Raw genomic sequence first — 27,194 nt, forward strand, 5'->3', positions numbered from 1 at the left:
GCTAGCATATATAGCATGGTGCATGGTCTGTGTTTTTGTAAAACTGTCTATAAATATTCGAAGGAGAGAGCCCTTGTGTTAAAGCATATTCTCATCTGTACCCCTATGGGAAGTAGCAAACTTGCTGCCTGGTGGCTCAGTCATTTGGAAAGTGAATTTAACAGTTTAGCACATTGTTATTCTTTGAAGTAAAGAGTTCTCCATCAAAAGTAGTTACTATTGCCAGTTACTCTAAGGGTTACCTTGCTTGTTCTGGTGTCCTGTGTTCTCTCAGAATGACGATCCTCCATTGCTGAAAGAATTTCTGATGGTGACTAATTCTTATATTCTGAGTACAATTTTTTTTGTCAGACTAGTAAGAAATCAACAAGCAATTTGTTCTTGTTTCTTTTGTTTGTTTGTTTGTTTTATACTTAGTAACCATTTTTATTTGAGAATATGAGAGAGTTACGCAGAAAATTGTTCATCTGTGAAAGTTTATCATTATGGTATCCAGTATCATTTCAGTTCCTATGCCTCACTTTCCTTTTGTTCACTGGGCTCTGCATTCATTATGTCAGATCTCTCTTTCTTTGTAAATTCACTTTTGCCTTTTTCCTGTTTCCTTGTCTTGTCACCCGTATGCCTCCACACTTCAGTATTCTTAACACAGTTAATAATTTTTATCAACCTTTTATCATGCAGACATGTTACGTAAGCAAAATGGGAAATTCTGTGCTTATTAAATAATAATTTAAAAAATACTTCAGGCACTCAAGCAGATTTTACAATGCAAGGAGATGTCAATGGAAATTGATAATAGCCCAGTTCCTTTTGTGAGTTGTCAGTGGTATTTACTGTTATTTTGAACATACTGTACCACACAGTGGAGGGAGTCTGGTTGAATTTGTAGAAGGTATTGAGGATCAGTCTTGGGAGGAAACTTCCTTTCTTCCTCATGCTCCAGACGTATGTTGGTGCCACTTCCTGCACAGAAAAATTCTCTAGTATCTCAGTTAACAGCTGCACAGCTTCAGAAAAAGGATGTGTCTATTCATTTGTGAAGAAACAGTTTAATATATTTAATTTCTTTAATTTCTTTAATTGTAGTTGGTTGAGGATGGGGAGGGTTACCTTTTTTTTTTTTTTTTTGGTACTTTTATTTTTTATGACTCTTTGGACTCTGGAAATTTAGAATGGCAAAATAAAATTAGGTATACTTGGATTTTGCTCTTCTACATTTTAAGAGGGAAAAGGTTTTAGAAATGGGAAGAAGGAACATCCAGGAGAAATTTCAAAATCAAATTGAGGAATTATGTATGCCATTGCATTTTACAGTAGTTTTGTTGGTTTGGTTTTTTTAAAAGGGGGAGGAGATAAGGTAGAAAAAGAAATCAAAACAAAAAGTTTTCTGAAATCCTACTAGAATGAAAAAAACCCCAGACAAACCAGTCAGTTTGGTATAAAAAAAATTACCTGACTCAAAGCAAGTGGATCATGCTTACAGAGTTAATTTGGCACTGCTTGGACAACGAGTGTCTTGCCTCTTGCAGCAGTACAGTTATTCTACTTTCTATATGTGGGGAATAAATATGCTCTCGGATAAAGCATACTATTAAGAAAAAATGGATCTGTTAAGGTTTCTCAATACTTCCTCTGCAGGGTTGTAGGGGTTTGGGAATATTTCATCTCTGGAGGCTACATTTGTGAGGGATCAAGTGCCTTTGGCTACCTTGTAATTTTTAGCATCAGTAGGGAAGAATCAGACTCCCTTAGGGACTCTTGTGTGCCTCTGGCAGGTGGAGGGGAACTGTGCTAAGAGTTATGACTGCTGCTCCTCTGGGTGGGTTTTGTAGAATTGCAGTCCTTGCAGATTTTTTCTTCCCCTCATCATTTCGAGACCTCAGATTTCCATATTTATTTGTTATATGGACTTAATCTAGGATCTGAGTAATTTTTCAAATTCAGTGTTGGCTAAGATTTGGAGATTGGATTGTTTGGTTGGTTTTTTGCTTTGGTTTGTTTTCTGCTTTAACATTTTAGATGGGCCTCTTAGGCCACATTTGGAAAGGTTCAGATTAAGTTGTTCAGTATTGCCTGAAATACTGGTTACGACAGAACTCCAATTCACTTAATATATTTTATCTGACAGTAGAGTTTAGAGTACAGTTATTAGACAGTTTAGAGGAATGGCTACTTATTCTGTTATGCTTGGCAGAAACAAATTTCTTTTTAATAGCCATCTTTTATCAAACAGCTGTTGTGATAGATGTTTAGAAACTTCAGTGTAGGATAGGATTCTTTTTTTTTCCAGCATCTTATTAAATTGGCTTCTGCTGAGTTTTATTTTCCCCTTTATATTACTAGGAGAAGACTGATAAAGATTAATTCTTGTTTAATACTGAAGATTAAAAATATCTAACTGCATGTTTAAATATATGCCTTTGATATTACAGAGAGCTCAAATGTTAGAATGGCAAAAGGAAATTGGGTGTTTGTAATAAGGTTGGTTCCTGCCCTGGGAGATAAACATAGCTGTTAAGTCAGTGAAGCTACAGGCTGCACTTGTTATCCCTTTTCAATACTGTGTAACTAGTGCAGCTCAGCTCTGGTGGTTTAGAGGCTGTTATGATAATGGATTTTTTCAGATGACTCACCCACTTTCTCCTACTCTTCCAGGCCCTGGAGACAGTTCATTCTTTATTTTCTTAAGATTTGAGCATATTTGTTACAGTCATTCAGTAGTTCAGTTCAACAAATAATATAGGGAATCTCAAATGCAAGTTCATATCCAGTGTATCTGTCCATACACTATTTATTTGCTTTCTGATTTTTTTAATTTTATTTGATTAAGGGAGTGGAGAAGCTGTGGGTTGATTTATTGTCTCTCGATTTCCTGGAACTCATCAAAGGCAGTTTTTATTCAAAAATAAGAAAACAAACACTTCTCAGAATTCATGCTGATGACAGATCAGCTGTCACCTGACAAGAATTTTAGATTGTCTGTTGCATAAGAAGTGGGAAATCTGTTGCAGTCACCTCTGCAGGATAGTAGGAATGATGCCTTTTTAATGTCAAAAGAATACTGATAAGTTTTTTAACATGTTGATCTCTAAGCAACCATTGAAAAAAAATGTTCTGTTTATTGGTTTGGGCTGATAGAGATTTCGTAATTTTAAACTGGAATTATTTAAACCACAGATTTTGTGACCAATAATACTTCTAGCAAAGCACAAAAATTTGCAGATAGGAGGGAGAAGACTGTAATGGAAGGAGGTCAGTGAAGGTTTAGTTTCACCATTAGGCAGCTGGATGCAGTCCATAGGACACAGTGATAATTGCAAAAAAAGATGGCATCACACTGCCTGTGAAGTTCCTGAAATGCAAGAGGTCACTATTGATCTAAAGCTTTTAAGTAAAAATAAGCCACTGGAAATAAATCTGTGCTGAAAAAAATGAGCCTTTGCTACTGCTTAATATTTTAACCCTTTTGAGATTTGAGGATAAACAATATTCATCTTTTGAGTTGCCCTGACACTTGGGCAAAGATCAGTTTGTCATTCTGCATGCGGATGTTCAGGTCTCAAAGGAAACTGGAACTGAATTGGATGTGCCCCTTTGGTTCTGTGGCATGTGATTCACCAAATCTTAACAAACATAGATAAAAAGTGAAAATTCAATTGTCTCTGTTGAAGATTAATTCTTGTTTAATACTGAAGATTAAAAATATCTAACTGCATGTTTAAATATATGCCTTTGATATTACAGAGAGCTCAAATGTTAGAATGGCAAAAGGAAATTGGGTGTTGGCATCTGTACTGTCTAAAAAGTCACAATTTAGACAGGAGACCATGAAAAAGATGAGGTAGAGAAAGACCTATGATAAAGCAAAGAATTGGTGGTCCAGGTTTGCAATCAAATTAATTGGGGTGAGGTGAACAGGAGGAAAAGTTAAGCAAGAAAATGGAGGCCAGAGGAAGGTTAGGAATGGAACAGAGGGCCTAGTGACAAAACACGTGGAAAAGGCCAAGGTGCACAATACCTTCTTTACCTTTATCTCTCAGTCCAGAAGAAGCAGATGAATTGACTTTTGCTGTTTGAAGGTAAACTTGTTTAGAAGTCAGATCGAGGGGGAGGGTGGCAAAGGCAGTGAACATCTCCCTTTCCTGTGCACGATGGCAACATGCAGCACAGTGGGCAGTGTCTGTAGTGTAAGGCACCTTTTAATCAGCATTTAGAGCTGGCTGATTGACAGAAGGAAATGGACGTGTGCCCACAGCCAAATCTATCTCTACAGGAAGTAGGGAGATGTAAGATGCAATCGATAAACTGCGAGAACAGTTAACAAAGTACCAAGAAAGCTCATGAAACCTGGATTTTGAAGGCTATGGCATAAGAGAAAGGCTGTTTGGATTGGATGTGAGACAAGGGTCTAAAGCAGAATGAAGCAATCACTTTTGGATAGAGGTCAGCAGAGGAAAACACTTGACAGGATTTGCAGTTCGCTGCCTGGAGGGGTTGGACATGCCCTTTTTCAAAAGCTGCCAGAGGCTGAACATCCACAGGTCAGGTGGCTTCAGAGCAGCTGTTGTTCAGGGGATCCCAATGGGAAGGAAAATGCAAGCCAACTGTTAGCAAGGCTGTGTATCCACAAATAACCTAATTCTGTTAGAGCTGATTCTCTGGTGGCCCAAGCAATGTTCCTGGCCTCCTCTACTGGGCTGCAACCTGTAATCTTTTGTTGGTTTTATCTTCCATGTGTTTTTAAGTCTGACATCCTTTATATTGATCTTTAGGTGAAACCGGTAGCAGGGTTTTTTTAAACCCCCCTTAAAGTATCCACGTGTATGCAGAGATTGTGATTTCAGTGAGCTGGAGTGCTGTGTGACTGAGGGACTTTGGAAGCTCCTGACTGATGGTGGGCATGAAAGAAAGTGGAGTAATGGGGATGCAGCAATACCCAGACACCTAAAACTGACAGACTGCATCAGCTGCTGAGCTGGGACTCTGGAGAGGAGGATGGAGCAGCTGAAGATAGAAGGGATTAGGGTGGGGAGGTGCAGGAAGAAGTCAGGAAAGAGCCTGGAGAGAGCAGGGAACCTGCTTGTTTATTGAACAGGTTGAGATGGATAGGAGGACAAAGAGCTTGGTGCTTGAGTGGATGGAGCTTCAGCTGAGAAGTGTTGAGAGAACACAACAGTTTTGGCCACACACTGGCCTCAACTACATTAGCAGTTGAGGCTAGTGATTGTCCCCTCTAGTCAGCAATTGTGAGACCCCATCTGGAATACAATTTACAGTTTGGGGCTCCCCAAAACAGGAGGGGCATTGACATACTGGAGCATGTCCAATGGAGGGCCATCAAGATGATTTGGGGCTGGGGCATGGTGAGGAGAGGTAAAAGGAACTGGATTTGCTTGACCTTCAGAAGAGTAGGCAAAGGAGAGATGTGATTGCTGTCATAAAGTCCTTAATGCAACGGTATAGAAAAAATGGAGCCAGACTCTTTTTGGAAGTACACAGGGTAACGGGAACAAGATGAAATGTTGGAGACTCTGGTTAGATATTAGGAAGGATTTCTTTTATTATTATTTAAGACAAAACAAAACAGAATTAGATTATGGAACAGGTGCCCAGAGGCACTGCAGACTCTACTCGGAGTTGCTCTGTTACTCAAGATTTAGTCGGACAAAGCATTGATCAATCCAGTCTGGTTGTCTCTGCTTTGGCTTGTGAGTTTAGAGTACCTGACTTCCGATATTCCCTTCCAACCTAGATGTTTCTGTGCTCAGGGTGGGAGGGGAAAGAGCTAGAAGCTGTGGCATGGGAAGGAAAACTCTGGAGTTGAGGTCAGAAATTAAGGTTCAAATAGCTATCATTGAGAGGTTTATGTTATGGTGGGGTCCTGTTTAAATCCCTGTTTTGGGAAGATAACCATCCAAAACTGCCTCTCTAATTATCTTTCCCTCCTCTTTCTCTTTAAATTCCTTTTTTTGCTGTTGGAAATGTAGTAGTTATATCTCACAGCTATTTTCTTTTTGAAGACACAACTCATACACAATTGAAATTGCAGCCTTCAAAATTAGGTCTTAAATGCAAATGCTTTTATTCTGTAGTCCGTGACAGAACTAGTAAGATCTGCAAGTTACATTATTTAAACAAACAGTCTCTTTTTTTTATTTCAATTGTTGCATTACAACATAATATTACTACCTATTTAAATATTTTGGTTTGTGTTTTTTTTAAGGCTTTGAATACCTGGTGCAGAATTGCATATGCATTCCTAACTAACTTTACACTGGCACTAGCATTACTTTACACTGCACACTACTTACAGGAAAGATTTTCTTCTTCTGTGGATGCACTGGATGGTCCCAATTCTGAACTGCTGTCAAGTTGGGCTGAGTATGACTGGAGTTATTGAGGAGGGCAAACAAAGATGGTTTACCAGTTGTCCAGAACTACTCAGCTCTCTGCGGTTACTTATACTGATCTACCACAAGATTTTCCTCTTGACTACATGTCTGAGAGCTGGAGGACAGATTTATTCTCCTTTGTCATATGTGTGTCAGAAATACAGAAAATATACTTACTCGTGTCTTGTATTTTTAGCATAAAGTGTTTGTTAAAAGGTTCTTACAGATCATTGAGTTGAATCTCCAAATTTAAAAGGTTTTATTTTCTTACTTCTAGGAAATTGAAAAATGAGCTTCTGGAAGTGAGAAGGAAAGGCGGAAACCGTCACTGTCAACAGGACAACAGCAGGGTCTGTGTTCGCTGTCAGAAAAGCCTGGGCTTAATCTTTGACAGAGGAGACCTGTGCCAAACCTGCAAGCTTCGAGTCTGCAGTAATTGCCGTGTCGTGGGAGCTGACGGGCAGTGGAAGTGCTCGGTGTGTGCCAAGATTGCGTAAGTTGTGCAGCTTTCATAAATACCTTTGGAGATTAAAGCCCTGTAAGTAATTTTGTGCTGCTGTTACTGTTGTACATCCCCTTAGCACAAAAGCATATGTGCAGTGAATACACAAGGGAAGAGGTTTATCTGGTGGTTGTATTTGCTGCACTGTCTAGTACTCTCTTTTTTCCCAGTTACATGATGGTTTCACCTGGCTTGTTTTCCAAAGAAAGCTGCCGGTATCACAGATTCTAGGCTCTTAATGAGAGTACTTTGAAAATGACAGAAAATCAGTTATAATCCATTGCCAGCCTATTCACATTATGAAGACGTAAGTGTAAGCATCAAATAATTCAAAATTAACAAAACAGAGTTAAGAATAAGTGAGGTCTGTGTGTTCTGACTGATGGGGTAGGCGGTACTGTAAGGAAAGAGATGTAAAAATTGTGAGTCCAAGCATTTCAGTCCATGTTTCTATCCTTGTTTTTTTCTGTCTTTATAGTAACTGAACATCTAAGTATGGAAAAAGAGGGTTATATTTATATTGTCTCTATTAGTGGACATGCTAAACTAAATTGTTCTATGATAGGAGGGAAAACAAAAGGGATCCCTCATTTCTCACAGTTGGAATATTGAGCATGGGGAATGAAGAAGGAAGGTAGTCAGCATTGTAGATGGACATCAGTGACAAATGGTGTCCCTGTGGGGTCTGTACTGGGACCAGTGTTATTTAATATCTTCATTAATGACATAGATGAAGGGATCAATTGCAGTCTCAGCAAATTTGTAGATGACACCAAGCTGAGTGGTGTAGTTGACACACCCGAAACTCAAGATTCCATCCAGAGGGACCTGGACAAGCTTGAGAAATGGGCCCATGGGAATCTCGTGTGGTTTAAAAAGACCAAATGCAAGCTGCTGTAGCTGGGTTGGGGCTATCCTTGGTGTCAACACAGGCTGGGGGATGAACAGATGGAGAGCAGCCCTGCTGAGAAGAATTTAGGGGTGCTGTTGGATGAAAGGCTGGATTTGAGCCAGCAATGTCTGCTGGTAGCCCAGAATGTCAATCATATCCCGCGTTGCATCGAAAGCAGCGTGGGCAGCAGCTTGAGGGAGATGACGATGCTCCCTCTGCTCTGCTCTGGTGAGACCCCACCTGCAGAACTGCATCCAGCACTGGAGTCTCCAGCACAGGAAGGACATCGACCTGTTGGAGCGAGTCCAGAGAGGTGGAGCACCTCTCCTGTGAGGAAAGGCTGGGAGAATTGGGATTGTTCGGCCTGGAAAAGAGAAGGCTTTGGGGTGACCTCATTGTGGCCTTCCAGTTCCTGAAGGGAAATGACAGGAAAGACAGAGAGAAACTTTTTACAAAAGCATGTAGTGACAGGACAAGGGAGAATGGATTCAAACTAAAATAGAGTAGGTTTGCATTAGATATTGGGAGGAAGTGCTTTCCTGTGAGGGTGGTGAAACAATGGAATGGATTGCCCAGAGACGTTATGGAAGTCCCATCTCTGTGAATGTTCAATGCCAGATTGGATGGGGCTTTGAGCAGCCTGGTCTAGTGAAAGGGGTTCTGCCCATAGGCAAGGGGGGTTGGAACTGAATGATCTTTAAGGTCCCTTCCAACCCCAACCATTCTATGATTCTATGAAGGTAGCAGATCACAGCGTTGAAAAGCAGAAAATCAGTATTCTAACACAGGATATCAAGTACATATACAAAAAGAAATGTTATATGTTCAAAGATATTTACTTGGTGTATTCTTGGAAGAATAATTCACTTGATTAGTGTGGTAATATGGGATTTTGTGGCTTTACTCAGTAAGATAACCGTGAAGGAAAGGAGAAAGATGTTGGGCAACAAAATTCAGTTATGTACCCTGTTGTAAGAACTCGTTGGTATAAGAAAGAGATGTCATAAAATAATAATGTTAAAAGGGGAAAGAATTACAGGGATAAATTTGCTGGATTTTTTAATAGACCATCAAACTAATGAGATCAGAAAGGTAAGGTTTTTTTGTAAATTGTTTCAGGGACTGAAGGCAAATTGCTAGTTATGTCAGACTTTGGGTACCTAAACAGCTAGTGAAAATTTAATACAGCAGGGCATGGAGTTTAGGGTTTGTGCATTCTAACTTTAGCTTTAACAGGTTGCATCTATTTTTAACTAGATGCCTTAACTTTCTCTGCATCCAGTGGGGCACATCCAAAGGACAGTATCTCACCTCTTTAAGATGAAATATGTTCAAGTATTTGATTTGTGAAATGATTTTAAACTGGTAGGAGCCTGGCTGAGCTCCTTGTAATTTGCTTCAACCAGTTTCTGAGATGATGTTAACGTTGTGCCTTTCAGAAAAGATGGGGTGCAGGTGAGATGACAGAGGAGAACAGTAAACATAATACTAATCTTTAAAAATGAAGAAAAGAAGAACAAGGGATGTTGACCCTGTCATACTACCTTTAATTTCTCTGAATAAACTGAAACCAATGATTGCTGTGTTGTTCAAAAGCTGAGAGATGACAGGAAGATGAGTAAGAGTTGGCTCAAGAACAAAGAATGTCAAAACCAATTTAATTTCCACCTTTGATAGGGTGACAGAGGAGGATCTGTTGACATCTTATAATTTGACTTGAGTTAACCTTTTGACAGTTTTTCTTGTGTCATTCTAATAAGATGACAAATCAGGGGAACCATGCCCTGGAATAAATTCTGCCAGTGTGATTGCAGACCCCCCTGGAAAATTACAAAGCTCTGTTCTCAGAGTAGTTATGGATATTTGACTGTCAAAAAGCCCCAAGAAGACAGAGGAAAAAAAAAAAGAAAGACTCCTAAACAAATAAATTAAAACAAAAAAGCCACACATACAAAAAGAAACACCTTCAAAAAAACCCCCAGTGGGATAGAGCAGAGTATTTCCTGGCTTTTTACAGTTAAGTATTTTAGTTAAAGACCTTGATGCAGCAGATGAGTTTGCCAGTTGCACCTGCAGGTGACATAAAACTGAGAGGTGCTCCAGGCATGCTGAAGGACAGGATTAGGATTTGAAGTGATGTTTAGAATTTAGAGAAGTGGTTTGCAGGAAAAGAAAGTGTTGGCTCCCTGTGGGCATGTGGAAGTACTACATTTGGGAAAAAATGCAGCTGCAGAGTCATAGAATGAGGATAAAAACAGCTTATGCAGCTGTTCCTCAGGAAAGGATCTGGGTACTGTGCTGAATAAAAGCTGAACATGAATCAACAGTATTTTCCATTGCAGAAAAGTTGAGCATCACACAATAGATGTACAAGCTAAATTATGGCCTGCAAAATACATGATACAATCCTATTTTATGTAGAGTACCTGCCCAGTTTTGTGGAGCACAGTTCATGTTGGCCAGCTGGAGAAAGTTCAGCAGAAAATAATCAGCAGAAAATAATGATCCCAAGCCCAGCACACAGTACATCTAGAGTAATGGAAGGAGTCAGACGTGTTTGGCCAAGGAAAGAGAAAACTGAAAATAACTGAGTTTCAAGTCTACAGAAGGCAGGCATGTTGAAGAGGCATACAGGCTGTTCTATGACCTCACTTTGGATAAGAAAAGTCATGTGATACTTAAATTGCAGTGAAAGGATTTAGGTTCATGGTATGAACATTGACATAACTTGGAAAGGTTGCAGAATGTTGTCTTAAAAACAGGTTGGATAAACCTCTCTTTGGGACTATGACATACGACATCAGTAAAGATGATTCAGTTTTGGGGCTGAAAGATGGATGAGGCAACTTCTCAAAACATGCACTGCCACTGCTTCTCCTGCAGTGATTGTGCTGAATTTCTGCATGCCAAGCAGTGGTTTTAGCAATCACCTTGACGATTAACTGTGGTTGAAGCCTGCCTTTAAGTTATTACAAGCCATGGTGTAATTTGTATGTTAAGTGCTTAAGTCTTTGTTGTGTATCTTTATGAAATTGAAATCTGTGTCCTTTCTTTTTGTTCATATGCAGTGTTTTTACAAGACTATATGACAGTTAATGATCTGTGAAATGTCTTTTACACTGCTGGGAGTACACAGAGATATTATCTTCTGCGTGGGCTGTGCAGAGATAGAAGTTTGCAACAGGCATTTCAACTACATCACTGTGCATAGTTCTAGTTTAAATTATTTCAATTCTGCTTTTCTCTCAGGTGAGAAATCCAGGAGAAACCAGGATTTTTAGGCTTTTTGAGTTACAGTTGATGGAGGAGCTAATTAAGTTAATGCAAATAGAACCTTTGATAAGATGAAAAGGCAGAAGGCAAGGAAAAGAAAACAATCCAGTGTTAAGAGATATTTATTCAAACAAAAGCAGGAGGAGGGGAAAAATCTTTTAGCTCTGTAGCACTGATCTGCATACTGTGTTTCTGTCTGTGAAACTGGAATGTTTTACCATACTACTGGCTTTGCAAAGAGTGTTGGAAAACTTTTATTTTTGTCCCTCTTCTTTGTCCCCCTTTTAGCAGCCTTGGTGAATAAGACTAGTTTAATATTACCTGTATAGACTCCAGCACCTGCTGTGCTGCTCCATTAGCAGAGCCAGGCTATATTGTTTTTATGATGTAAATGTATGTTGTCATGCATACCATAAGACCTTTAAAAGTCAGGGAGAAGGGCTTATGCCCTTTATAAACTCTTTACAGCTTTGGTGCTGTACTAGTTCATGGCTGTTCTCCCAAAATTGTTCTCAAGAGTGTCTGTCAAATGCCACTTAAGGCAATGGTGACAGTAGTAACCTGTACCAGTCCTCTCACACAGCCATGCGTTATACCTGCAGGAGTATGTCCAAAAGCAAGTTTTTCAGAACTGTTGGGAAACCTACTGTACTACATCTGGTGTCAGTGAAGGTCTGATATTGGGGGTGGCGAGGGAATGTGTTCATTCAAAGACACAAATACTGCAGAAACTACTGCATATATCCCTTGAATTACACAAACAATCCAAAACAGGTGCTGAAACAAACAACTTGCTGTGTCAATAAAAGAAAATGTGGATAATATCATCCAGCTTCTGCCTGTTGCTTCATTTTAATACATTTTGGACTTTCTTTCCTTCTGAACTTCTTGTATCTTCCCTATGCACTCGTAGCACAGGAGTTTGGGAAACCTGGAGTACAGTGAAAGGACATTCTTGTCACATGGCCTGGGATCAAATGTTATTGCTGTATCATTTATGTGCAGCTACCAAAAAAGATGTAAAAAAAAAGGTTTATATGTGAATTGTCTTACAGTTACTTTACTTTTACTTTTACATTTACTTTAAAAGGATATCCCCCTTGAATGGCCATTAAGAGAAAATTACTGAGATTTCCCTCTTTGTAGGTGTTATTACCAGCTAGAATCTGAGGTCATAAGATAAAATATTTATAGGTCAAGAAGGATTAGAGTGAAATCTCCAGCCTACTGCAGAAGTTCTGCAGTTGCTGAGGGCAGAGAACAACACAGTCTTTGTTTATGGGATTGTGTGTTTGATGGTCACGTTGTTACACTATTTAATGAGTTAAATTGAGCTCATATGTAGTGATGCACTTGAAAGATGAAGCTTTTCTGTTTACTCCCTGCATACAAGGAACTAAGGTCATCAGGAGCTTTCAAACTAAGATCAATTTTTCCTCCTTCATTTTCTGATAAGGTCAGTTTATGCTTTAAATTTGGCCAACAAAATAATTAATAGATTGAGGGACAACAAGTTCTTCAAGAAGGCTGCTGACAGGCATATTTCACATCTTGATGCTGTCTGTATTTCTCATTGTGAGTATGTCTAGGTATCTGTGAACAATGCCTTTATTTTGATGGAGTTCTTCAGCAAGATCAAATACCTAAGTGGTCCAAGTTATTACAGAAGAACAAAGCAGTAATGGGAAATTTATCTTCATCTTTGAAATACTTGTGCTGTCTTAACATGTCATGAAAATTAATCAGTATCTTAGTAACAATTATTCCCATTAGGAACCTAAAAATAGGGAGTTTTCAATGTTTTAATATGCAAATGCTTTTCAAATGTCTTGTAATTTCTTTTTACTTTAGTAACTTCTAAGCAAATTTGCTTTTTTTTCACAGGGTCAAAATTTTCTATTTAATAGCCTCACAGCAAATTAAAAGCTACAGTGGAATTAATTTATATTATAGAAAATACTCTGTGGAATTGAATACATACAAAAATGAGGGTGTATGTTTGGAATATTCAAGCATAGGTTACATTTTATCCAGCCTTGGTCTTGTCATTTTTTCCTAAGTTTTACTCCTGAGAAGGAAGTAAAATAACTTGAGGAACAGAGGAGGGAAAGGAAGCTGGGTTAAATCTCTTGCCTCTTCTGGGTTAGACTGGATGATCAAATGGAGAGTGAAACTGTTTTACTAATGTGGGGCTTTGCTCAAAAGAAATAATTGAAAATAACATTTGGGACTTTCCATCTTAAATTTTTTTTTTTAATGACTGGGCATTTGACCATAAAGTGTCTTGCAAAAGTGAGAATGGAAAATAATGAGCTGAGTGACAGGGATAGGCTGTAGGTTATGTTCCATTTTTAAACTGAGCAGTGTGTTATTAAAGTGAATCCATTTAGTTGGAGACCATTGAGGGGGAAGAAGCGTGGAACAGTAACATACTCCCTCTCACATGATTATGGGAGTAGGTAGATCAGTAATTAATGTATAAAGATTTTAACAGGTACCTAAAGTATTTGGTACTAAACTTAGCTACCTGGATGCGAATTTTCCTAGCTCTTTTGAGCATGGGAAAGAACTATCATGCAAAAATTGCTGCTATTGCTATTTATAACACTGTTTTTCTTCTTTCTAAAGTTACTGACTTCAGCACCTGTTACACATCTTGGAAAACCAATCTAAACACTGTTTTGGTAGAAATTACAGGTTTTTCTGTACATTGTAAGCTACATGCTACTGAGAAAGTAAAGAAAATGCATACACATACCATGATCTACAGTCAGTATGGACTTTGGGCCCATTTTACAAATAACAAAAACCAAAGCTGCAAGCCCTGATTTGACATACTGCTGAGTAAAGTCTTTGTTTCTTTTCCCACTGAAACAATTATTTATACAGAAAGGGTATGTTTAAGTCTTCTATCAGAAATAGAACAGAGATGCACCATTTTCAGTAGGATGCACCATTTTCAGACTGCCTTCGTCATAACTATAAATACATGAAAATAACATCATTATAAGACTGTTTAGGTCTTGCTTTTCAATTTTTGATTCAGAATGTCAAATGCAATTATGAAATTTAAACTTCAAGTCAGAGACTTAAGCAGTCATTTGATCTGAAATCATTTCTATTTATGTGTAGAACAAAAATTCTTTTAATAAGTACTCCTGACACCTGTGAGTGATTAAGATAACATGAACACTAGTCTTAGTGTGAATTGTTCAGTGTACATGAAAAATAAAACTGATAGTAGTGCAGTAGAAATTCAAAGCTTTAGGTGTTTCCCCCTTATTTCATTAGAAAATGCTATTTTGGTAGAGGTGATCTGTTGGGTAAGGACATTTTTGCAAAAAAGGACTGCCACAGCAGAAGTCAGGATCTCAAAACACAAAATAACACTGATGAAAATAAGGATGAAGGTCTGAAATGAGTGTTGAGGCCTTTAGACTTGTTCCATGAGGCACTTGCAATGGCTGGCTGTCAATGGCTGTTGTTTTTATCCTTTCACTGTGGATAAGCAGGATTGGCCAGAGAAGTGAAGCACTTGGCTAAAACAAGGCAGTGCTCCTTTTATTTGCCATGTTTTGTGCCTCAGTTGAGATGTCTGTGTTTTACCTTAGACCTGGTTCTCTCAGTGAAGTCAGAGCAGAACGTGTAAGGGCCTCTTCAAAGTAGCCCTGCCAAAAATCTGGCACCTCAATTGGAAATGTGGATCTCATTGCTGCTTAATAACATCGGTCTGATGAGTAAGAGGGGGAATTCAGTTTGCCATCATTAGCTGAACAAGCACACAGTTCAGCTCTGTCAGTGCAGTGACTGTCACACTCCCTGTCCCACTCAGACCAGCAGAAGGGATTTGCACACTCTTCTTTCCTTGGGGGCCCAGTTTGTGTTTGCCAGAGCATGCAGCGAAGACCCTGAACTTCTTTGGCTAAGAGAGCACCAGCTATGTAATTTGGGGTTGTTTAATGGTGGCAGGTTACAGATGGCAGAGAGAGATTAGTAAGAGAAGTGGATTGCTTATTTATCCATTGCCAGAAGGAAAAAGAATCAGCTAGTGTTGCCCAAATAGACTAAACTGTCTCTTCCCTGCTCATCTTTGAGACCATGAGCAAGAAGAATATTAGGTCCTAGTTACTACTACGAGGGGATGGTAAGAGGAAGTCCTTCTCCACACTACTCATTCCTTACTCTGAGCCTGGTGCGAGCCTTTCCCATCTTTCAGTCTGCTTTGGTCCCAGAGGGAGGAGTAGAAGAGGTTGGGATGGAGTGGAGTCAGAGAGAGGGAGACTGATGGTGAGCTCTAAGGTTACAGGGGACACATACCCCAGTGGAGTGAAGAAGGAGAGGAAGACTCTTTCCTAGGGATGGATGCTAGGGGAGGACCTCCCTCTACCAACAGCACTTCTGCTGATCCTTCCTTGTACAGCCCAGCAGCCCTCCATTCTCTTCCTTCTCAGTCTCCTTCCACACCTGCACCAACCATCCTTCCCTTGGCTGCAGCTCCTTTGATCTCTCCAGCCCCCACGACTCTCCTTGAGCCCTTGGTCCTGCTACTACAGGATTGAATCTCCACATCAGATTGCAATAATATGTAGTAAAACAAGTAGACACGCTGGTCTCAGCCAACATTCTACCCAGGCTGAGATCTCCTGGGTCCTTGTGATGCAGGAGGCACCAGAGAGGTTTTCTTACCCTCATCACTTCACATCCAGGGACCCTGTGGCAGAGAGCTGCCTCTCCATGAACCCCAGCAGCCCGGGTAGGTGTCACAATCAGGGTTGTGTGTGGAAATAATTACAAGATTTGGCTGTAAAAGCCTGTAGGGTTGTGGGAGCAGCCTCCCACTCTGCTGAAAGCCTTGGCGTACGTCACACCTTATCCTTGGTTGTCCGAGCTTGGAGAAGGATGAAGGCGCTTTCGTGGATAAGTCTGTGGGCAGTGAACTGTGTGACCTTGATCAAGTTAAGTATTTGTAGTAAGATATTAAGGATGAATGAAATCTTTGATCAAGGGGAAAGCAGTGCTTGTGGAGTTTTATGGTCAAACTTGGTAGTAACTGAGGAAAAAAATGAATGTGTGATACGTCTTTTATAGGGCAATGGAATTTGATGGGGTAGTGAAAGGTCTGAAAGGTTTATGAGTTGATATAAAACATTAAACTTGCCATAAATCTTGCTATAGAATACTGTACAAGGAAGTGCATGCTGTAAAGGAATTGAAAAAATGCACGTTTCAGAGAAAAAGCAGTTTACACATTAGCCAGACTGTGCATAGTTTCTAAGGAAGTGAATCCTTTCCAGTATCTGTGAACAACTGAAGTAATTTAAAAATTCTCAGTGGAAGCATAGGGCTTTTATTTACTGCCTTTCATAATGACTGAGTGATTGCGATGATGATTTATAGAAGGTTTTGTCATTAGGAGTCTGCAACAACAAGATAAGGCAATAATTTGTTTCTATGCTTGTGGACACATGTTTTGAATTTCAATTTTTCGGTTTTTTAATTTTTTTTTTTTTTTAGTGAGTCATGCAGAGATGTGTGATTCATTAATGGGTAAGGAAGAACTGATAATATTAGGGTCTTTTCACCAATGGTCGGATGCTATTCAGTAATTTTTAGTATTTTCTCAGGTAAGACTCTCCTTTCAGGCACGACTCAAAAATAATTTAATAGCAAAGATAATGATCAATGCTCTAAATCCATCTGTAGTATTTTTCATGCCCAAGAGACTAGATGGTTTCTTTTCCAGTGTAGGTTTGGAAATAAGTTTTCTTATTGAACAGGAAGCAGGAACATGTATGGAGTTAAATCAGTTTTTAATGTCTGGGGTTTATTAGTTTGTTTATTGTTTCTTTATTATTAGAGTATTCAAGATTAGTAGCTTTTTGCCATCAACTGTATTTAGTGGGGCAGTAGAAATGGTCATGCTATGCCATAATGAAACTAATTCAGGAAAAAGCTAACAATCAGCATAAAAATATACCCATGGGAAAACATAAGTGCCAGTACAGATTTTCTTAATTGCTAGTATAGATAGAAGAATTTGAAATCAGAAAAGCAGCATTATCCAGAGCAATAGCAAATTTTCATTGCTCTGAACTTCTGGCACATAGCTAATTCACAGCAGCACTGTCATGTGAAGAAACTGCATGTAGGGTCAGCATATCAAACTAGAGATGAAAAATATAAATAGACTTGCAGTGTCCTGTCTATAACCAGGTTGGGTCCATGAACTGCTCACTCACCTGGCAGCAGCTTTGGTGGGAGTTTTTCTCCCTCTACCCACTGTTGCTGTTTCTATCTCTCTTGTAATTTTGGAGCTATTGGAAATTGTGAAGTTGAATAGTTCACAAAGGACTGAGATTACAGCATGTTTCATGTTTTTTACAGAAATCCAGTAAAAGTGGTTGAAATGCTTTCTTTGCAAAGAAAATTTCCATATACTGAAAATTGCTTTCCATTCACAAAGTAAAATGATATTTTTCAGCTATGTGTCCTGTTATCCCAAGATTTACAATTGATCTTTTTGCTCTTTAAACTGTGCAAATGTTGTCCAGAATTTGTGAGCATGACAGTAAAATGATGAATAGCAGTAGCCCGGGTTGGCCAAATTTGTTAATGTGTGTATGTGTGTGGCTTTTTTAATTTTCCCCATACAGACAGCTACGGATAGTGACAGGAGAATGGTTTTTTGAGGAGAGAGCAAAGCGATTCAAACAGTCAAACCTTGGAACCGATGTTGTCAGACAGTCTATCCTACGCAAATTCCCAGGTAGGGGTCTCAAGAGAGAGAATTGCTTGTGCTTAATATGTTCAAACCTTGTTTCCTGAGTGTTTGACTTGTTTTGACTGTAGAAGTTTTAAGTATAATCCGTATTTTAATTTTATTTTTGTATTCGTGTCTTACTATGTAGTGATTTTTTCATGATTAATGTCTGGGAAAGGTAAGGCCTATATGAAAGGAGTATCTCTGTGGAGATAGCTGCTGAAAGACTCACTGTCAAAACAGGTGGACAGTGATATTCAGCAGCAAAGCCCAGCAGCAGAGGCTCTGAAAGTTTATTCTCAGCTCCTACCAGGAAGTTTGGCTTCATGGAGAGATCTAAACCTGGACATTTTTTTACTTTAACTCTCTTATTTGTGATGGCAGTGTGTAAAAAGCACTCAATTTTTCTCTTCCAACTCTGAAAAAGAAAGGCAAATATTAACTCCTGTGCTGTTTGCTGGAGCATGGGCTATAACCAGACTACTTGTTATTCAGACTTTCTTTTTGCCCAGGTGTCTCCAACAGATTGCACCTGCACTTTTAGGTACAGCAAAGGGTCTGGCTGTCCTCACCAAGCACAGTGGTGTGTCTGTGTGTGTACTGTGCCTGTGAGCTGCTGTGGTACCGTGGATGGTACCACAGGACCACTGGTTTAAGAAACAGGAGGTTTTCCTCATGCTGATGCTTTCTATTCACTTAACACCTTCCCTCTGCACACAAAGCTGTTCATTGGGCAGTCTGTTCCAGATATGGCATCACTTGCAGTAGGAAGGTGATGGGTGCAGGCAGTTTGTAAGGAGAGGGACTGGTTTGCTGCCATTGGAAAAAATGCCTGGTGCAAACATGCTACTTGGCAAAATGTGGATCTTGCCAGTATCACTGTGCTTCAGAAGCTGTAAAACTGGAAGTATCCAACGTTCTTGATACTATGTCACCAATCAGATTGGGTAGCTCATGATTTCTTACTCTGTTATTTGATAAATATATTGAAAAATATATTTAAGCCATTTTCACGCTACTTTGCTCCTAGTTGAACAAACTCTCATTAGGAGAACACTCTTTCATTCAACACAGAAAATACTGTCCATTTCAAAATTAAATTTCAGGTCCGTTGGTTATTAAATGTTGTCAGTGATTAAGATAAAAAAGAAGCACAGCTCAAGACAAGCTGATAATGAGAAACATCTTAAGCTACTTACAGTTTTATTTTCTTTTATTAAAAGGAAAAGCCAAACAACCCCCAAGATTTTGTCATTATATTTTATCACAAAGATTTATTTTTTTATGTTAAAAATGGAAAATCTATTTTTGTAGGTTGTTTGACATGGGCTGTGTTTTCATGCAAACATTCACTTTTTCTTTCCCCCTCCACTGCAGATACAGCTTCAAATACAGATGAAGAAAGAACATTCAAAGATCAACCCCAAGAGAATGAAGAACAAAAGCCAGATGTATCAGTCTCCTCCACAAGTGGGCATAAGTCGGTCTTCAGCAGACCTAGAAAGATAGGGTAAAGCCTTTTTTTTGTTTTCTCCCCAGAAACTGATAAATATGAAAACAGTTTCATATGTTGTAAAGATTTTTTATGAGTTTTTCCGGTGTTCTACATTAGCTCAAACTTTCCAGGGTTAGAAACAGCCTTCGTTTAAAGTCATACTTATTATAATTAGACTCCTGGGAAATGCAGCAATAATTACTCTTCAGCTATGAAGGTAACAGAAAATTAGTCAGTTTTACTCCTGGATTTTTCTTGTTTATACTCAGAAGTAAAAGAGTGTCCTTAAAGACAGGTTTGCTGAAGAAATAAATTCAAAAAACTGGTTTTGGAGGGCCAGTTTTTTATGTATACTGGTCAGTTTTGCTCGCTGGCCAAGTTTTCCTTTAGTTTCTATCTGTGCAAATGCAACCTGACAGTGAATGAACAGATTTGCTGTTGGTCATCTTGCAGTGTTTAACCCCAGTCTGTCTATGCCCTTAGAGGAGCATTTGCTTACTCTCAGGGGACGTGAACAGATGCATTGAATATATAATTGCACAAGTGGTGTTTGGACCTAACTTGAGGTTATTGGGTGAATGGGAAGAAAAATTGGGTGGATGTTCATGTCATGGCTGGAGTTCCATCAGCTGATAGTTGGAAAACTTTGCTGAAAGGAAGAACACATTTCTATTATGGATCCTAAATACAGGGTAGGTGGATGCTTTCTGCAGCTTTTTTACTTCTGAGGAAAGCTGAACATGGCATTGTTCCAGTGATTTCAGAAATTACCATAAGTGATTTATCTCTAATATAGGGGAAAAGAGCATCAGAATGCCCCTGGCTTCTCAAATTATGGTAAAGAAAGAAACAGCATAGGGATTCTACTGTAATAGGACCTAGATATTGCTCTAAGTCATGCTAATTGATAGATATAATAAGAGTGCATTAAAGTTTTCTTTTCTAATCCTTCTTCCACTTAAATCCTTTGTGCAAATCTATTAGTCATATTCCCCTATGGGAAACAATTATTTTTATAATTGTCTGTTGTTTATTTTAGTGGTGCTCAATCTCTTTCTGTTTGTGGCCTGAAATGGTTTTTTGTTTGTGATGTTCCCCATAACAGAAATTTAATCCTACAATGATCTGGTTTGCTTTTCCTGGTATATTTTGTGACCTCTTTTAGGAGTAGTTCATTATTCCTCCTCTTCCTTGCTTGTTTCTTCTTCCTCCCTCAGGTTCCATATTCCTGTATCTCATGAGTGGATTTGTTTTAACGGGGGTCTTTTGGGGCCAACTGCTACTGACAGTGTTATGAAATAACTTGACAGACTATTGTTGTTTGTAAGGTTATGAAAAATATTAATATTTTTCAAAACTTTAATTAATTTCATTAATTTCTTTCTTACTAGGCCATGTTTTGCAAGGCAAGGGGGTGATATCATGTTTTTTGGAAAATGGCACTTTAGGGGCATTAATGTTTATAATTGTAGAAATACTTTAAAGAGAAAATATATATAGCATAATCTGCTAGGGGAAAATACATATATTTAAGTAAAAACTACTTTGCTATCTATAAACTGTAAAAAAAAAAGTGAGAAATTTTCACAAAAGGCACTTTAGTTCAAAGCTAGAAGTGGCCATGTTGAATAGGAGAGATGCTTTAATGTTTGGTGTCTTAAAAAGCAGCTTGTATTAAACATGATGCTTTTTTTCCTAATAGGAATCAGTTTGATAACCACATTTGGTGCTGTGTTGGCCCTTATATCCAGAGTTGTCTGCAGGTCAGACAGATGAAATCAGTAGAATGTGCACATCACAACTTTTAAAAATCTTTTGTTCCCTGTTTTCACCAGGAAAGTAATCAGGGCAGTTACCAAAGGAGAAATTACATATGGAAAAGATGGAGGTGAGAGGAACACAGGCTCAGAAGCTGAAACCCAAAGTCTGCGTAGTGGCAAGTCAGCACCATGCTCTGAGAGGTGAGCAGTGACCTGGAACAGCTCATGCTGGGATTGACCTGGGGTGTCTGCAAGGCCCCTGTGTTGCTTTGTGTCTTTCAATACTCAGCATTAATACTGTCTGAGAAGCAAAGCTTATGTTTACAAAACAAACAAACACCCAAAAAAGCCCAAAACCCCAACAAACCTAAACATTTCCTCCATTCCTCTCATTTTACTCTCCTTGTATTTGGCTGGTGATTGATGTCAGTATGTTGGTTTTTGTTTTCTGGCTTTTAATAGATGAGCTGTGTTCTGGTTGCAGAACTGAGGCTCTTTGTTTTTCTTCAGTAATGACATGTTAACTGATTATAATTTATATTTTCTTCTTCAAAGGCTCTGTTTGCCCTTCTCTTTTCAGGATTATTGTCCCAGTTATATCTAGTAGGATTCCACTTAATCATTCTTCTGGGCTTAAGAGATGTCTGTTACTGCCTCTGATAGCATTATAAAATGTCAGATACAACAACATTCCTCTTATGTCCTATCTTCAAAATTAAGCAAAAAAACAATTCCCTTTTTTCTTGTTCATTTTGATAGTCTGCACTGTGTATAGACCAACATTCTTTGCTCAGGTGCACACACCCAGAAATGTTACAATTTGGATCAAAAATTAAAAAAAAAAAGGTACTAATTTTGCTGTAAGTTCCAATGGAAATTTCTATCTCTAAAACTGTTTCTGGGAGACTCTAAATAGGTATACAGGAACAGGATAATAGCTAAAAGGATCATCATGAAGTTTAATTCACATAGATAAGCCTTCTTGTTTAAGCAAGAACTTTCTTCTCTTTATTACCTACAATTCAAAAAAAACAATTTCTAGATGTTCTGCAATGTGTCTAAAATTGATGGTGACAATCTTGTTGGAAGTTTATAACTGGATTATTTTTTCCCACTGGATGTTGCAGCACACTAGGCAATTCAGAGCTAGTTTTCCTTCTGTAATCCATACACAGTTCACTATTTTTTTTTCACTCAGCTGATTACGCCTTCTGTATCTAACCAGATTCATACCTGGCTTCCATGAGACCAGCAGTGGCATTTTTGCTGTTTTGCAGAATTTGTTTTGCTTTTTATTGATTAGAATAGAGATGAGTGAAGGATCTGAGAGACAAAACCTCAGAAATCTGGTGTCTGTGATGCTTAACCCTGAGGTTGTGCAATATTAATTAAGTAGTTTTCTCTGAGAGTTTACCAGGACAAAGGGATCCTTGTGAGAGATCTGTGCAGCTGTTTTGATGTGCCAAACTGCAAGTAAGTTATCATGCAATTAACCATAAATGAAGCAAAATAATTTTATTTGGATAGTGGAATTCAGCACCTGGTCAGCTCTGTGTACAGATTTAGAAAGACAGAGTGAAGTAGTTTGTAAAGATAGCTTTTGTGTGTGATTACCTTGCTTGACTTACACATAAGTCATCAATTTCTAGCTTTTGCCCAGAGTCAGGGTGTAGGACTTTTTAAATTAGGGGTATTGAGTTATTACAGCAACTTCCTTCTGCACTTATCATCTCATTCGCACCTGGAGAGACCAGTGTCCTGTGCCAGAGTAACCCAACTGTGTTGCCAGGAGATTCTGTTCATGGGAGGATGAATTGTTTTACTCTCTGTGGAAGATATGGCACTTTTTAAATAGCAGTTTGTGGAAGGATTGAGGAACAGCTTGTACTTAGTAGAGGGATGAAAATTCCTGTCTTGCACATGCATGGTTAAATACTTAATTAGGTATCTGAGGATGCTTGCTTAGTTTATGTGTTACTAATTTATACAACGTAATTATTAAAAATAACAGCAGAGCTTCCCAGACTACCTTTCCTAACTATTTTGAGTTTCACATTATAAATATATAACATCTTGGGCCATTGTACCTGTCCTAGATTTTCCTGCGTATTTCTGATTTTGTCATTGCCCTCTTCTTTTCAGATGCATTGTCAAAATTGGTGGTATTTCACCTTCCAGCAGGGAAATGGAGACAGAATTTTCATTCTTTCTAAATGTTTCTGTATGTACTGAGCTGGGAACAGAGAGACCCAGGCCACAGGTCCACTTCTTCAACTTTATTTCTACTCCAGCAAAAAAGTTTGCTGATTTTGCTGCTGAATGAACTGTGAGGCTGCATCAGGTCAGGATACCTCTAGGAGAAATAGTATAGGAATTTCAGGGTCATCTACACAGGCACTCTGCCCCATCATATTGAAGTCTTGTCTACCATGTAGTCACAACAATATTTTTCTTTTGTTATCTACTTAAAATGTATAAAAAGTGTTGAATCTTTCTCTAACAGCAGACTGAAATAAGGACAAAGGACAGGAGCGGTCTGTTAGCAGGTCTGATGTGCAAGTGGTCAGTCTGACTGAAGACTCCCGCAGAACCCTTTGCAACATGTTCTCAAATCTGTTATCCCAGCTCACTTCTGAACACTTCTCTTGATTTATATCAGTTTACGCAGTTTTTGTAACAGAAAGTCACAACAATACAGCAGAAGTGGTGTGATATGGAATAAAACTCAGGTTTTGAACACTTTGGTTGCTTTACATGCATTGGTAGGTTTGGAAATTCAAGTGTGTGCTTCTAAGTCCAACAGCTTTGATAAAATACAGATGACAGCCAGAAACTGATTTTTCTGACTTTGCAGCACCAAAGATGCATCTTTATATAAAAAGATAAATGCAACCACAGCATATTTAGTAGAATTTGTTGATCAATGGCTGATCGAATTAAAAAGTAGCAGTGTGTGTATGTAAAGTTCACACAAATAAGAGCATCTACAGTTGTCAGTATGTGAAATTGGATAGTAATTGTTAATAAGGTTACCATATGCTCATTAAAAGACAAAAACATGGTTGCACAACACTTCTAGATAATCCTTATCTTTGGGGTTGTTCTTTGTATTCCTTTTTTTTCTACCAGTGTGGATTCAGAGCCCGTGCTCATTGCTTAATGTAGCAGTGAGACTGGAGCTGTGGTGTGGCAGAGTATTTTTTCTCAGTTTAGCAGTAGTTTTAATAAAAATTTAGGTTGTGGTAGAGAAGAGTTATACTGTAGTTACTGTAAACACGATATGACACTCTACACCTAGTGAAGGAGAATTGTTGTCCAGCACGATGATGATGCCAGCAAATATGAAATATTTATTAAGCAAGCCTCTTTTGACTGAAAATATGCTGTAAGTTCCAAAAACTTTCTCCAGCAAATTTATACTGCTATTTTCCTCTGACACCATATTTTCCACATGGAAAGGGTACAATTCCTTCAATTCCTACTTACTAATAGTTTTTTAAATATTAATATAGTAAGTAGGACTGTATGCATATCTCTTACTGCGCTGCAAGACTTTTTGAGATTTCTATGAATTGTGAAGAAAAAATAAAAGGTTTGAACTGATGTTTGTAGAGAAAGAAGAGTTGATCTGCCAGGAATGTGTTACATTTACTGCAAATCAGATTTCAAATAAAATAAAACTTTAATTAGAAATGTGTTGAAATACATTTTAAAATAATTCTCATTGTTTCAAAAGGTTAAAAAAGTGCAAGAGCTTACCGTTTCTATCCCTCAATTTTCACATGGACTTATCAGTATCTTCTAATATAAACTGTCCCATGGAAAAATTTCTGCCTGTTGTGATGTTAGACATCAATGGTTTCTGCTATGAGGATCACAGATGATTTTTTTGTCACTTTTACTAATGTGAAATCTGGCAAGAAGAGCTGTACATGCTGCTTGAAAGAATCAACTGCTCTGGGTCAAGAGTCATTATTGCAACATAAATAGGACAGTGAATGAGTCAGTGTTTTTCTGGAGAGCTTGGAGAGCAGATAGCCAAGGATTTTAGACATTCTGGAGATGGTGCTGGCATTACATTGGCTCCAGAAGGGGCCAGAAGTTTCCCTTTACACCAAGCAGCAGCCTGGTAGGAAGGGTTGCACGAATTGTCACACCTACTGCTGGGATGTGAATGTGGTGTGAAATGAACTCAGACAAATTGTTTCTTCTGCAGCCTGGACAGGAGCTGCCCATTTGAGCTATTTACAGTTCTGGTAGAAGTACTGACAATACTTTTATTTATAAAATAATTGTAATTCACCTTTGCCTATGTTTTTTTCTTTTCCAATGACCATTTCCTTGCAGGGGATCACAGAGTTCATCCAGGGCAATGTTATTCTCAAAACCTGTAAGCACAGTTGTTTTCTTGCAGTGGTTTGCTAAATGGGTTGCCTTGGTTTGCTCAAAGCAATAACCCTTTAATACTCCTCTCTCCACCCCAGAGGGAGCACTCTTTCACTGAACAGCAGTGTTGTGGAGGCTGCTGCAGGTCGTCTGAGAGGGGCTGTGAGGGGGGGCAGTGCTCCCATACCTTCCCTCCCGAGGTCTCCGGCGCTCAGCACGCGCAGCATGACTGCAGATTATAGCAGGGTAAGTACAGTGATGTGGAGCTCGCACCAAGCACAGCTGACACCAAACAAGATGACTTGGCTGGTATCTGCCCTGTTAGATCGATTTGTAGCCCAGTAAAGACAAGCCTGACGGAGAAGCTCTTATTTCTTCCTTGGTTCGGCTGGGACCAGTGAAGATCTCTGCTGGAACAGAACTTGTCATGCTCTATCAGTGACGCGGTTTTTGGTTTGGCAGACTGTTCTCTTTTGTCTAAAAATTGCTGTTGATATCCAGCATTATATAATGAGTTAAAAATTCTGAACTGGGAGGCACGAGGGTTTGGGAATAAGCATTTTTGGCACTTTAGGGCTTTAACCAAGTGTTATGAACAGGACTTTCAAGCATGCAGGGTCCAGTGTGCTCCCACTGACTTGTAAGGGAAACTGAAAATCCAGCACTTGCGAAAAATCGGGCCAAACTGATTTTTAGTTTTTTCTGGATTTGGACACTGGGCTCTGCATAAATTATGCCATTACACAAAATGTGTGCTAGACACATTATCAAGATGATTCCTCTCACCTCCTGTTTGGCTTCTTGGGATATAGGTGGCCATACCTGAGCTAGGCTGGCCACCTGGGCTTTTTGTAATCAGCAGAAGGATGTGGCTCATCTATCCAGAAGCAGACACTGTCTTTATTCCCAGACAATCTGCCTATTTGCCACCCATCTCCTCCTGGCTGTGCACGGAGATGCCATTCCCCAATTCATTTCAGTCATCTCTCTTGAAAAATCAAGATTGTACTAGCAAGTTATCCTAAGTTGCCATGATTTAAGCGCACAGGGGAAGTAAAATTTATAGTCAGAGCCTTTTTCCATCAATGTCTGAAAAAAAAGTAGATGAGTGTTTAGATCAGATACTTGGTCTAATATGTTGTCTTTCCTAACAAAAAAAAAGTTAGTATATATGAAGGGCAGTTTTGGGACCTGTAAATAAATTAATAGTTGTTTCATTTGTATTCTTTTTGGCATATAGACTGACTTGTTTTCAAGTGCATTCAATTTCTTTGAAAAATTCATTTAATTTATATGGAGTTATGTTATTAGGCACTCTTTTATGGGAAGGCAAAAAATCATAGTGATACCAAATATATTTGCTTTATTTAAGGGGTCATGCTGGCATAATTTAATTAGTTTAAGTCCATTTGGCTCTACCTTGGCTGAAATTATAACGCTGGTATAAAACCCATAGGTTTTTTGTTTGTTTGGGGTTTTTTTTAATTTCTGAGCTATGTGAACTTCCAATAGATTTGAGTATTTCAGTTCCCTGCTCTCACTCCTGATGAGCTGCTCTGATTCTTCAGCTGGAAACTCAGCATGTAAGCATGAATCACATTTTTGTGCAAATTTTATGCATGATCAGTGCTAAGTGAAGCAGATTAGATTGGAATCTAAATATGATTAGTAATAGACTTGTTGCTAAAGGAGCTTTGGAGTTCTGGGATCTAATAGAAATGATGTTTTTAC

General features: G+C 38.7%; 1 protein-coding gene across 6 annotated transcripts in view; it reads left to right on the plus strand.

Annotated features, from left to right (window-relative positions):
- SYTL5 (synaptotagmin like 5) overlaps positions 1 to 27,194 on the plus strand; it is an 88,277-nt gene that overhangs the window by 32,799 nt on the left and 28,284 nt on the right. For all 6 annotated transcript variants that reach the window (XM_064646859.1, XM_064646858.1, XM_064646856.1 and 3 more), the window contains exons 3-7: positions 6,673 to 6,888; positions 17,716 to 17,828; positions 19,200 to 19,332; positions 21,153 to 21,278; positions 25,562 to 25,709. In XM_064646859.1, coding sequence (XP_064502929.1) covers positions 6,673 to 6,888; positions 17,716 to 17,828; positions 19,200 to 19,332; positions 21,153 to 21,278; positions 25,562 to 25,709 — 736 coding nt within the window. The remainder of the gene's footprint in view (positions 1 to 6,672; positions 6,889 to 17,715; positions 17,829 to 19,199; positions 19,333 to 21,152; positions 21,279 to 25,561; positions 25,710 to 27,194) is intronic.

This window comes from Pseudopipra pipra, chromosome 2 (genome assembly GCF_036250125.1).
Source record: "Pseudopipra pipra isolate bDixPip1 chromosome 2, bDixPip1.hap1, whole genome shotgun sequence".
NCBI classification, from domain to species: domain Eukaryota; kingdom Metazoa; phylum Chordata; class Aves; order Passeriformes; family Pipridae; genus Pseudopipra; species Pseudopipra pipra.